The sequence below is a fragment of the Solanum dulcamara genome, chromosome 6, assembly GCF_947179165.1.
Source record: "Solanum dulcamara chromosome 6, daSolDulc1.2, whole genome shotgun sequence".
NCBI lineage: Eukaryota > Viridiplantae > Streptophyta > Magnoliopsida > Solanales > Solanaceae > Solanum > Solanum dulcamara.
The window spans coordinates 5,424,910-5,436,873 of NC_077242.1; the positions used below are offsets into that span (position 1 = coordinate 5,424,910).

Below are 11,964 nucleotides of genomic sequence, written 5' to 3' on the forward strand. Positions count from 1 at the left end.
ATAATTTAATCGACATATTTGCAGATTAGTAATTAAGATACAAGCATCATCTCTACTCCAAAATTCACAAATAACAATGTTTCAGCCACTATAATAAAAATGATAATAATTATTTAAAAATTTCAACTTTTAAAAGTGAAATTCAGAAGTGCCCCCTTTATCCTATTTTTATGTATTATAGTTCGAATTTTGAAAGTCAATTTTTTTAAATTTTGATCGTGAATTAAAATATAAATTTTTTAAACTTATATAATTGAAAATTAAATAAAATATATCATAAATTAAATTAATTAATAATTTATGTATATAAAAGAAAATTTCATTTGACTTGAACTTCGAAATATAAATACTAGTATCAAATAAATTAAAACGAGAGAGTAATTATTTTTCAAAATAATAAAAAAAGGGCAAATTTGACTATCTCTATCTACGAAGCAGTACGTATAAATATTGGCAGATTGGGCAGATTATAGTAATTAATATATTCGAATGTTTTGACTCTTTTGCCCCTAACCTTTGAGCCAAAATGAAAAAGACGGCTTCAGTTTTTTTGCCGTTAAGTGACAGTGTTACGCTTCTCGAGGCAAAAGCCGTTAAAATAAACCATTCACACACATTGACGGTCCGCTTAGTCCACTACTCTTCCGTTTCCTATATATAGAGACCATATCTATCAACATTTTCAAAACACTTAGACAAAAACGCCATTTTCCTCTCCAATTTCTCTAAATCTTCTCTCCGGCCATGGCGATCCGAGCCGCGATTTCCGGTCGTCTCCTCAAGCTTAGCTCATTTTCGATCGGAGCGCGATCCTTTTCGTCTTGGTGGAGAAACGTCGAGCCGGCTCCTAAAGATCCTATCCTCGGCGTTACCGAAGCTTTCCTCGCCGATCCTAGCCCTGATAAAGTCAATGTTGGCGTTGTAAGTTCTATTCTCTTTGCTCTGCTTTGATTTGCTTCATTTTCTACCTCATTCACTCACTTTTTGTAACCATAGATTTAGCTCCTTAATTTGGGAATTGTGTCTGCTTAGCTCTGTTTTGTGTGAGTCTTAGATTAAATAAATAGAAGCTTAACTGCTGTAAATCTTATAGTCAATTACATAAGTTGATAGATTAGTGTAAAATAATCATCCGTCATCTGAAAATGATACTGAGTATTCACACAGTTGGATCTCAATTGATTTGGATTTGAAATTCATGTGCGCTCTAATTACTTTTCAACTCGATCTAATTAAGCAAAAAAGGATGCGCTTATTTTTAGTCATTTTTTTGGTTGTGATTTTAGGGAGCTTACAGGGACAACAATGGAAAACCCGTGGTACTGGAGTGTGTTAGAGAAGCAGAGCAGAGGATCGCTGGCACTTTCAACATGTGAGTGCTTCTCGTTATTTCTCTAATTTGTTTCTCTAAGAAGAGAATTTGAATTTGTCCTTTCTCCTTGGAAAACATTATTTAAGTTTTTTGCTATATTTATTGAGTAATTACAATAGGTGTACGTTTAATTTATCTGTTTGAAACTATGGGAAACATTATTTAAGTTTTTTTGCTAGTTTATTGATTAATAACGATAGGTGCGTTTAATTTATTTGTTAGAAACATAAAATTATTTTGACTATTTAAAAAACATTAAAAGCATATTTGTGTAAACTAATTTACAAGTACAACATCATACCCAATGAAATTCACAAGTGAGGTCTGAAAAGCCTAGAATATACGCAGATTATATCATTATCAGTATCTCTACCTCTCAGAGAGACTCAGCAGCAAATCTAAGTACAAGGAAAAAGAAAACTATATATAATTTGAGTATGAGAAACTGTGCAGGTGCACCTATTACTTATATATAGAATATACTTCTAAACAAAAGGTTGGTGTCTTGTGACTGATGACTGTTCTTTATTTTCTTTCACTATAGCCACTTGTTGGTTTTTGTGCATAAATGTTAGTATAAGTGCATATTTGTATAAAGCATCTTTTTTTTAGTTTTCCATCCGTCAGTTCCACTAACAAGTTTGATTCTTCAGGTTCTCTTCCCCTGCTTTTTTCAACTTTTGCTTATACTTATTCTTTATATTCTCATTTTTACTATATGGATGGTGGAGGTGGATCCCTTCACTAATTATATCTACCGAGCTTTCCTCCCAATATAAATTATAAATATCAAATTTACTTTTCCACAGTTTAATGGTGTTTAAGAAAATGCTGTGCACCGTACATCCCATTTTTTATTATGGTGTTTGACTAGCTCAACAATTTTTTATTTGACTAGTGTAATTCGTTGTGGTAGAAGAATAACTAAAATAACAGGTGGAAAAGACCTTTTTGATGGAAACCATTATTAAGTCAAAGTTGAAATTTGAGAACGTAACCGGATTGACTTCTTAAATATATGAAATTGTCTGTACGTATGTCAACATTATTAACCGTGTCAAACATTTTATAATGTCCTAAACTAGACAGTACTACTATTTTAACTTCTCTATGTCAAAGTTCTGATTTTGCCTTCAGAAATCTATTTTATTTATTTAACACGGAGTTACTATAGTGCTTATGTGGAAACTGGGAACTGGAAACATGACAATGAATTTGAAAGTTTAAGAATCAAAATATAATTTATTTTTTTTGGAGATGTAAGAATCAAAATATTTTCAGTATTGCACAAAAAGGTAATGGTTGTTACTTAAAGACAAACTGATATTATGTGGATACTTTAGTTCAATACCATGCTCACGTTGACAATTCATCATTTACCAGGGAATATCTTCCTATGGGAGGTAGTGTCAACATGATCGAGGACTCGCTGAAGTTGGCCTACGGGGAGAACTCAGACTTGATAAAAGATAAACGCATTGCTGCAATTCAGGCATTATCTGGAACTGGTGCATGCCGAATTTTTGCAGACTTACAAAAGCGCTTTTGTCCTGATTCACATATTTATATTCCTGTTCCTACATGGTCTAAGTAAGTACATTTTTCTGCATCTTTGGAACCTCTTGATCAATCGTCCTAGATTGGTTTTTGGCACAGTAAATCGTTAGTATGTAAATGCCTTCGAAAATTTCTAAAGTCCTGTCATTTACTAACATGAGATTCTCGACAGTCATCATAACATTTGGAGAGATGCTCATGTCCCTCAGAGAACATATCATTATTATCATCCAGAATCAAAGGGTTTGGACTTTGCTGCAATGATGGATGATATAAAGGTATGAAAACACGCAGTTGAGATGTTATTGTTGATTGCGTTCTTTCTCAGATTGCCATTATATGTGCTATCCTGACCTATTACAACTTTCTTTTACATAGAATGCCCCAAAAGGATCATTCTTTCTGCTTCATGCTTGTGCTCATAATCCTACTGGGGTGGATCCGACAGAGGAACAATGGAGGGAGATCTCGCACCAGTTCAAGGTAATAACTTGTATATTTTCTCTCATTTTTCTTGTTGCAAGTCTCATACTGAATTATTACACTGATTCAGGTGAACGGGCACTTTGCTTTATTTGACATGGCCTATCAAGGATTTGCAAGTGGGAATCCAGAGAAGGATGCCAAGGCTATCAGGATATTTCTTGAGGATGGTCATCCGATAGGATGTGCCCAGTCATATGCAAAAAATATGGGGCTATATGGTCAGAGAGTTGGTTGCCTAAGGTAATAAAACACTACTCCCAAGATCATATATATATTTTGGCCTAGTTATAATCTGGAGAGTAAAACTAACTTTTTTTCAATTCATAGTTGGTCCATCTTTTCTAGTTCCATAATATGCAGTACAACTTTATGTAGTTTCTAGATCTGTCCTTTTCTCTTTCAAACAATCAAAAACTTTTTGTTAAGTCTTGTTATTTTACATTTACTAATTAATGATACCATATATCATATATTTTCATATCATAATATCTCATACTTATACCCTTCGGGGTGGCCCAGTGGTTTGGGCTTGGAATTTCCATGTTGGAGCTCTCAAGTTCGAAACCCCTTGCCAGCGAAAGCAAGGGGTTTGCTTTCTGGGTCGAGCTCGTCGCACCGGGCTTGCCTAGTGCAGGTTACTTCTCTTGTGTGGTTTGCGAGCTATTGCCTTGGGGGGGGGGGGGGGGTTACCCTGTGTGCACCCAAAAGGTAGCGGCTACGGGTTTCTCTTGTCATAAAAAAAAAATATATCTCATACTTATACCTATATTTCCCGTACTAGTCAAAAAGGACTCCTGTCAAACACAGCATCTGATATCAGTGTAACAACAACTAAATTCTAATCCAAACTAGTTGGTTCGCTTGTATGGATTAGATGCTTCCGTTATTGTGTATATGGTGGTGTGACGCAGAAAATTCTGTTCTATGCGTCAAGTTTGTTATACTTTTAAAGAAAATAGGGGAAATTTTTGGGTTACTTGATAAATTTCATTTGTTGTTAATACACAACACAAAGTTAAAAGACTTTCAATGCTTTTGCTGTGATGCCTCAATTAACTGCAGTGTGGTTTGTGAGGATGAAAAACAAGCAGTGGCAGTGAAAAGTCAGTTGCAGCAACTTGCCAGGCCCATGTACAGTAATCCACCTGTTCATGGTGCTCTAGTTGTTTCTACCATCCTTGGAGATCCAAACTTGAAAAAGCTATGGCTCGGGGAAGTGAAGGTAAGTTGATGGTGCTCTGGCTGCTCTTTAGCTTGGTACTCATTTTCAGAACATCATATGTTAAGCGTAAAGTTCAATGACTTAAGAGTTGTTTTTCCAGGGCATGGCTGATCGCATCATCGGGATGAGAACTGCTTTAAGAGAAAACCTTGAGAAGTTGGGCTCACCTCTATCTTGGGAGCACATAACCAACCAGGTATTGAAAGCAATGACTTTTGTCGTTTTCAGTACCAGTACATAACTACAAGAAAATTACTATGGTTCACCAACTGCCCCTTTAATGTTCGATATTTTCTACAGATTGGCATGTTCTGCTACAGTGGGATGACACCCGAACAAGTAGACCGATTGACAAAAGAGTATCACATCTACATGACTCGTAATGGTCGTATCAGGTATAATTATTCAGACACCAAGTTCAAACTTCATGCACTTATGTTCTTAAACAAGTTTTATTATCTCATATCAGGTTTTTTTCCCAATCTGTTTTTTTAATTGCCTCTTTTATGTGCAGTATGGCTGGAGTTACTACTGGAAATGTTGGTTACTTGGCAAACGCTATTCATGAGGTTACTAAATCTGCTTAAGCTCTAACATCATGGATTCAATAATCAGCTGTGGGAAGGCTGTGAAAAATCATTTTTTCCCCTAGTGCTTCTCCTTCGTTCTAGTAGGACGGACACTTTGTAGAATTCCTTTTCTGTGATTGGAAAGTAAATTGAGATTACATCATATTGTAAGTTGAGTTAAAATAATCGTACTGAGGGGAGGGGGAATAAATAGAGCCATTTTGAGGTGTAGAAGTCATTAGCAACGTCGAGGTGGAGTTGGTAGTTATTTTAGGGTACATTACAGACTAATCATCCTAAATTGTTAAGGTACTCCTGTTTATCATATACAACAGCGTAGTTAAATGATATTTATGCCAACATTTTGAAGTATTATTGCTGTTATATGGTGCCATGGCCAGACGGAAGTAGTAATTTATTCTTGGTGCTCATTACATATTTACATGTATTAGCCAGCACAATACTACCTAAATAAGATTGAATCAAATATTGAGTTTCGACTAGAGAGCGGCAGAGTGCAACTCGAGAGCGGCAGAGCACCAGTAGACAATTTTTACGAGGGAGTTGCATTTTCTTTTCTATAATTATCCAGAATGTACACTTTTCTTCTTTATACGAGGCAAAATGGGAGGTGGTGTCAGTGGCAGAAAGAATAAAGGGAAACGAAACTGAAATTGTTAAGACTGAAGAGGAGGTGCAAGAGGTTAGCTGTAGCAGGAGTTAGGAGAGGTAAACCGAAGAAGAATTCAAGAAAGGTAATTAGATAGAACAGTACAACTTAGTTAATTGTTGGGGAATGTAGGTCGAGAATTGTAGTAAGAAGCAAAGGGGGGAGCGGGGCTAGTCTCCTCTGCTCTTTTCCTTTTAGTAGTAGCTTTTAATTATCGTCTAGTCACCTTTTCTTTGATATGTATATTACAATTTGTTGTTGCATTTGTTTTATATCTAGCTATTTTACTGTTTATTTTCTTAAAATCCGCATCGGATACCTCACAAAGCTAGGAGGCTATTTTACTGCCTATTTCCTTATAATTCTGCATCAGATGCCTCACAAAGGTAGGAGGCTATATCACTGCCTATTTACTTGCAATCCTGCAGCAGATGCCTCACAAAGGTAGGAGGCTATATCACTGCCTATTTACTTGCAATCCTGCATCAGATGCCTCACAAAGGTAGGAGGCTATATCACTGCCTATTTACTTGCAATCCTGCATCAGATGCCTCACAAAGGTAGGGAAAGGTATGCGTACAACTAGAATTATACCGGATATTTGTTGCACATTTTTCTTCTTTTTGACCTTTGGTTTTCCTATCGCTGATTTTGCTCTCATAATATACAAATATGAAACTAGAGAAACAATGAAATTGATCTTTCAAAGGCAAGAAAAAAAAAGGCTGCAGAGAAGACAATATTATATATGCATTACATTCAAAAATAATAGAGCTTAAAACAACTTGCATATAAATAACTACAACCAAAAGCTACAATGCCTAGTGCTCCAGAATGTATCTCTCAAGGAAATCTGCTTAACTAGAGAATACAATATTTATCATTTATACTCCTATCTGAAATCTTCTTATCAAAACCATGTACAAAAGAGGCAACAGGTCCTGCTATTAGCTAAAGACGACATAAGTAGACAGGATCACTTCCTCGTAAGCCAAACAGCAACTATACGCATACAACTTTTACGTGCGTACATAGCCACTGGTCAAGACAAAAGGACTCCCTATATTTTCTGATACACCAACTCTATATTACATTAATACAATTATGTTGCACCGGGAAATGGGAAATTCAAACCAAGTTGCCTCCACACATGCTCAGGGATCAGCTTGTTGACCAAATCAGGTGAAGCTCCAGTTAACTGCAAGCAATAGCAACATAAACACAACTTTCATGATCCCCAACATCTTGCATGAAGGGAAGTTTTGACTCTTGAATCAATTTAAAAAGGATCCTCTTACTCGCAAAGAAAAAAAGGTTAAAATGCCTGCCTTATCACAAAGAGTCCAACTGGTAATAATGAGAATAAATATCTAATGCAGCATTGTAAAAAAAGGTATCCAATGCCAGGGAGAAGAATCATCCGATAATAATGGGGACCTCTGTAATTGGTCAATATATTTCTGATAGTAACTGGGAAGCCAAAACTACTGTCTAAAGATCATGGAAGAAAATGTCTAAAGATCTGCTAGATGTAGGGAAATAGAAGGTTTTACCAGGTGATAACTTTCTAAAACCATCATTTACTCTAGATAAAGTCCCATGACAGCAATTCACCAAAATCAGTTCTATTAAATGGTTCCACAATAATTGGCAACACAGTTAATGAGAATAAATATCTAATGATTGCTTGGATCCATGCACATGTAGACAATCTTTAGGTCTCACATTTTGAAGCGGCGGAAGGACAAAAGATTACGTGAGTGATTGTTATTTGAAAGGGAAAAGACGATGGATTATCAAAAAGCAAAGGAAGAAAGAGGATAACTGACAAGACGCATGATGCATTCAGAAGTACAACAAAACAAGAACAACACGCAGAAATCATGAACTAATATGTAACGCATCATTTTCTTGTATTATTCATTTTGAAAATCCTTTGCCACAAAAGGATTTACTTTAATAGTTTGTTTCTTGTATTTATCACTTCACACGAGAACAACATGTGCCGATCCACCGTCAATCCAACCTCATTCCCTTTTCATTTATAACAAACGTTTAAATAATGGATAAGGAAAAAGAATGCTCTAATTAATGAAATAAATTTCCAGATGGGTGAACTGCATAATCGTAAAATTGAACTAGTGAACCAACACTTCTTCAACAACTCAAAAGATAACTTTCTAGATAATAGTTACGGAGAAATATAATAATATCAGTAGGAGTAAGAAGATTTCAAAAATTGTACCTCTTGTTTAAAGTTGAAAAGAGGTGGAAATGGACGTCCATTTGGGAGACGGGCATTGGGCTCACGAAGCTCATCAAAGAATGAATGTGCACATGCTTCTAGCTGCAAGGAGTAGAAGCAGGTAAATAGACTGATACAACAAATGGTTTTGTAGATGAAAGAATAATAAATAATATCACTTGTAAAATGAGATAACTCACTGCAGTACAGCGAAGACTTGGTGAATATTGGAGAAGGCGTGAGGCAAGATCAATTGCTTCAGGAGGCATTCTTTTATGGAATACCTGAAACCGTGGAAGTCTTTTTTTAACTTTCTTTTCAATTAAACCTGATTTTAGGGATAGATAACGTAAAAATATTTCAACAAGAGAATGATCTAGTAAAGAATAACTATCAAAATATAACAACACACAATACCTTGTGCCAAGGATGAGCTTTAATCTGCGGGAATCTGAAATCCGTGTAGTTTGGGTTCATACATCGAATTTCTTCCCGAGTAGGAGTACCAAGGACCTGTGACAAGATTTCTCATTAGTAAAAAGAGATCCTTGTAAGACTTGTCCGAGATTACAGGGATGTCCAAATGAAGTACAAAGACTAACCTTAATAATCTCCACCAGTTGGTCTACTGCATTTTCGCCTGGAAAGAGCGGCTGTCATAGTATATGAATGATGAAAGCTCAATAAATTAACAATCTTTAATGAAATAATATATGAAAATTGTCCACTTGCAAACAAAGATAAATAAAACAAACCTGCCCCAGAAGAAGTTCAGCAAGGACACAGCCTGCTGACCAAATATCAATTGATGTTGTATACTCTGTGGCACCAAATATGAGTTCTGGAGCTCTGTAGTAGCGAGAGCAAATGTATGAAATATTTGCTTCACCATTCACCTGTGCATTGAAAAGTTCATGAGTATCAAAATGCATCAAAATAAAATGCTGCAGTTTATGTTATGCGCAAAACAATTCTCCATGCAAAAAGAGCCACACAAAAAAAGAAAAGAAGAATGTGGATGAAAGTATTGCAATTTTTGATCTGAGAATTCTGAAATGCTAAAGACTAGTTCTGCTCTCGCTTCCACTGTCAAGAGTAAATATAAATCCACACTTGCATGCCCAAAACCTAATTGTATTGGTTAAAAACTTCTCTTCATTGCAAACAAAATATGTAAGAACCTGACTGCCAAGGGTCAAAAAAATATCAAATATTCAAAAACTGAAATGTCTTCAGACAGTCCCTTAATCAGCGCCCATTGAAATCAAACACATAAAAGCCCAGAGCACATGAAAAACAGCCTACTATCATGAAGCTAAAGCACCTTCAAAGAAACTTTCACAGACAGAAAGAAGATTGGAAGATACATTAACAGAATTGAAGATGGCAACCTATGATCTGCATAATGTGGCACTTATAAGGATGTAATGATAAATGAAATAACAAACATACCAGGACTTTTGCACTTCCAAAGTCACACAGCTTGACCTGATGGGTCAGAGGATCAACCTTCAAATGACATACAATATAGATTTAGGTTGATGTAAGCGTACAATAAGAATGAAGTGGACACTACTGTTCACATACCAAAAGATTTTGAGGTTTCACATCTCTATGACAAATCCTTGGAACATTATGAATGTAACCCAACCCTCTGAATATCTGACAGTAACAACTTATCAGAATCACATTATATCCAGTTACAGAAGAGGCATAAAGAGAAAGGAGAGATGTAAACCTGATACATGTAAAGTTTGACATATATGAGTGGCATCCTTTGATTTGAATTGCTATAGTGCTTTAAAACCTTGTATAAACTTTCAGGGACATAATCCATGACCAAATTAAGAAAAAGCTCATCTCTACTAGTCGTGGAAAAGAAGCAGTGCTTTAGAGAAATGACATTTGGGTGATCCATCAAGCGCATCAGTTGTAGTTCACGATTTTTATACCGTTTGTCCTGCAAAACCTTCTTAATGGCCACAGTCTCTCCAGTTTCCAAGCATTTTGCCTAGAGACAACAACGTCGGGTCATTGCTACGTACAAGAAGACTGGTGCAAATTTACAATCAAATCAGCTCACAAACCTGAAACACTATCCCAAAGGACCCTGTACCGACAACTCGCTCTGCCATATAACTGATGGTCTGAAGAAAAATAAATTACAGAAAAAGATCACATCAGATTCTGTCACTTAATACTATCACAACAATTGACACCAGTGATTAGAATCATCTTAATTATGTTCTCAGATTAGAATCATAATATCTAAGAACCAAGAAATTACAAAACATTGAATCTCCAAAACAATAAGAACCAAAGAAACTGATGTATATCAGGTACACACCCTTTTTGGTTCTCCATTCTTGCCTCCAATAGTGGTGGAAATTATGTGACCAGTTACCGTACCATTACCCTCAACAACAGCAGCTGACATTTCCTACAATGCAAACCAAGCAAGGTCAATTGCAACGCCAAAAAGACTCCATCTCGTTTAGAAAATAGTAAGAAGCTGTAGTTACCATAACCTGTCAGACGACCTTACAGGTTGTTCAACAATAACAGAAAAGCAGAGAATGGCACTTAAATAGGCTTTAAGAAAGCATCAAATGCCAGAGCCTTGTAACTAAGACAAATACAATGTTTGAGGAGAATCAGCCATCACAAATCGCGTGAAGCAAACTCAATAAAAGATTGAAACACAATTTACCTAAAGATGAAGAAAAGCAGCTAAATAGCTTTTTTCTGAAAGAGGGACTTGCAAGCTACCTAATCAACTCAAGAAAACCTGTCCCGTGTAATCCCAGATACACAAAGTAGATAAATGGGTAAACAAATCACTACCCCACAAAAGAACTCATGGATCTAACCGTATATATGCACTTCATACCCCACAATCCGCTACAGTGGAAACCCTGAAACAAGAAACACAGAAGGAATAGCAAGCAAAACCGAGAATCATTTTCTGGTAACTCCAACTAAAAGCCTGAAGCAGAAGCTACTCAAAAATACATTTACTTTTAATGTCAAAGAAAAAAAGGAAAACAAAACTAAAAACACCTCATGCTCAAAGTCCAGCTGAATACTGAAACTATGGGGCGAATAACACCTCATTGAAGCAACAAACTCAAAAAACATCGTCGCCGGAAAATTCTCCGGTGAACTTTCCGATAAAGGAGAACAAATGAACACAGAGATCGAGATAGATCGAAGCACAAACAAACAAAACCGATACTGTCAAACTTCATCAGCAAAGAGAATTGAAGAAGAACAAGAGTGTGCGACTCTTTAGTAGTAGTCGGAGAACATTAAAGTAGTAGTAGTACTACCTTTTCGGATTCCATTTCCGGTCGTGCTCCGGCAACAGCGTTCCTTACCGCAGCTCCTCCTCCTCCTTGGTCATGATTCAACTGCAGTGGTGGCTGAAGGTGGTGGTGGTGGTGATTTTCCGGCGGATTATGGTGCTGAGGTCCCAGCGGTATAGAGGCCATGTGCTCTCTTCTCCTCTACTACTCTCACTCTTTTTTCTTACTTCTCTAATAATAATAATTGCTTTATTTTCCTCTTAACCCCACTACTATTCTCTCTATCTCCAAATATTTGTACTATTCCCAAATGTACTCCCCGTTTTAAATTATCTATCGTATTTTTTTTACAAAATATAAATATTAAATTAAAAAAAATACTTTTAAAAAATTTAAATAGATTTTCTATTTATCTTTTATGTTTGATATATAAACAAAAATATTATTTTAAAAATACTTATATATTATCTAAATAAATACTATCAGATGTGGATATAAGAATACAGATATGGGTGAATGGGGATAAAGATATAAAGAG

The 11,964-nt window shown here is 35.9% G+C and overlaps 2 protein-coding genes across 2 annotated transcripts; one reads left to right on the forward strand and one right to left on the reverse strand.

Moving 5' to 3' along the window:
* Positions 1-690: 690 nt before the first annotated feature.
* LOC129892425 (aspartate aminotransferase, mitochondrial) lies at positions 691-5,578 on the forward strand. The gene is made up of 10 exons (XM_055967991.1): positions 691-921; positions 1,287-1,372; positions 2,756-2,962; positions 3,102-3,207; positions 3,308-3,412; positions 3,483-3,655; positions 4,478-4,637; positions 4,738-4,833; positions 4,938-5,032; positions 5,152-5,578. The coding sequence occupies exons 1-10, from the start codon at positions 745-747 to the stop codon at positions 5,222-5,224; spliced, it is 1,278 nt and encodes a 425-aa protein (XP_055823966.1). The 5' UTR covers positions 691-744; the 3' UTR covers positions 5,225-5,578.
* A 1,024-nt stretch (positions 5,579-6,602) lies between these two features.
* On the reverse strand, positions 6,603-11,700 carry LOC129891937 (shaggy-related protein kinase eta-like). Its single transcript, XM_055967431.1, has 12 exons — positions 11,451-11,700; positions 10,469-10,561; positions 10,209-10,268; positions 9,860-10,132; positions 9,709-9,783; positions 9,574-9,630; positions 8,877-9,017; positions 8,724-8,774; positions 8,539-8,634; positions 8,322-8,405; positions 8,122-8,223; positions 6,603-7,074 (listed from the first exon to the last, which is right to left on the reverse strand). Exons 1-12 carry the CDS (start codon positions 11,610-11,612, stop codon positions 6,979-6,981), a joined length of 1,290 nt encoding a protein of 429 aa, XP_055823406.1. The 5' UTR covers positions 11,613-11,700; the 3' UTR covers positions 6,603-6,978.
* Positions 11,701-11,964: the final 264 nt, after the last annotated feature.

Excerpts from the sequence above, each read along its gene's own strand:
- LOC129892425 (XM_055967991.1), top strand. The coding sequence starts at position 745 with ATGGCGATCCGAGCCGCGATTTCCGGTCGTCTCCTCAAGCTTAGCTCA. Across the intron at positions 3,413-3,482 it reads AGATCTCGCACCAGTTCAAG|GTGAACGGGCACTTTGCTTT; the intron begins GTAATAACTTGT and ends ACACTGATTCAG. Across the intron at positions 4,638-4,737 it reads TATGGCTCGGGGAAGTGAAG|GGCATGGCTGATCGCATCAT; the intron begins GTAAGTTGATGG and ends TTGTTTTTCCAG.
- LOC129891937 (XM_055967431.1), bottom strand. The coding sequence starts at position 11,612 with ATGGCCTCTATACCGCTGGGACCTCAGCACCATAATCCGCCGGAAAAT. Across the intron at positions 10,562-11,450 it reads CGGAAATGGAATCCGAAAAG|GAAATGTCAGCTGCTGTTGT; the intron begins GTAGTACTACTA and ends TTTGCATTGTAG. Across the intron at positions 7,075-8,121 it reads TTTTCAACTTTAAACAAGAG|TTAACTGGAGCTTCACCTGA; the intron begins GTACAATTTTTG and ends TATTGCTTGCAG.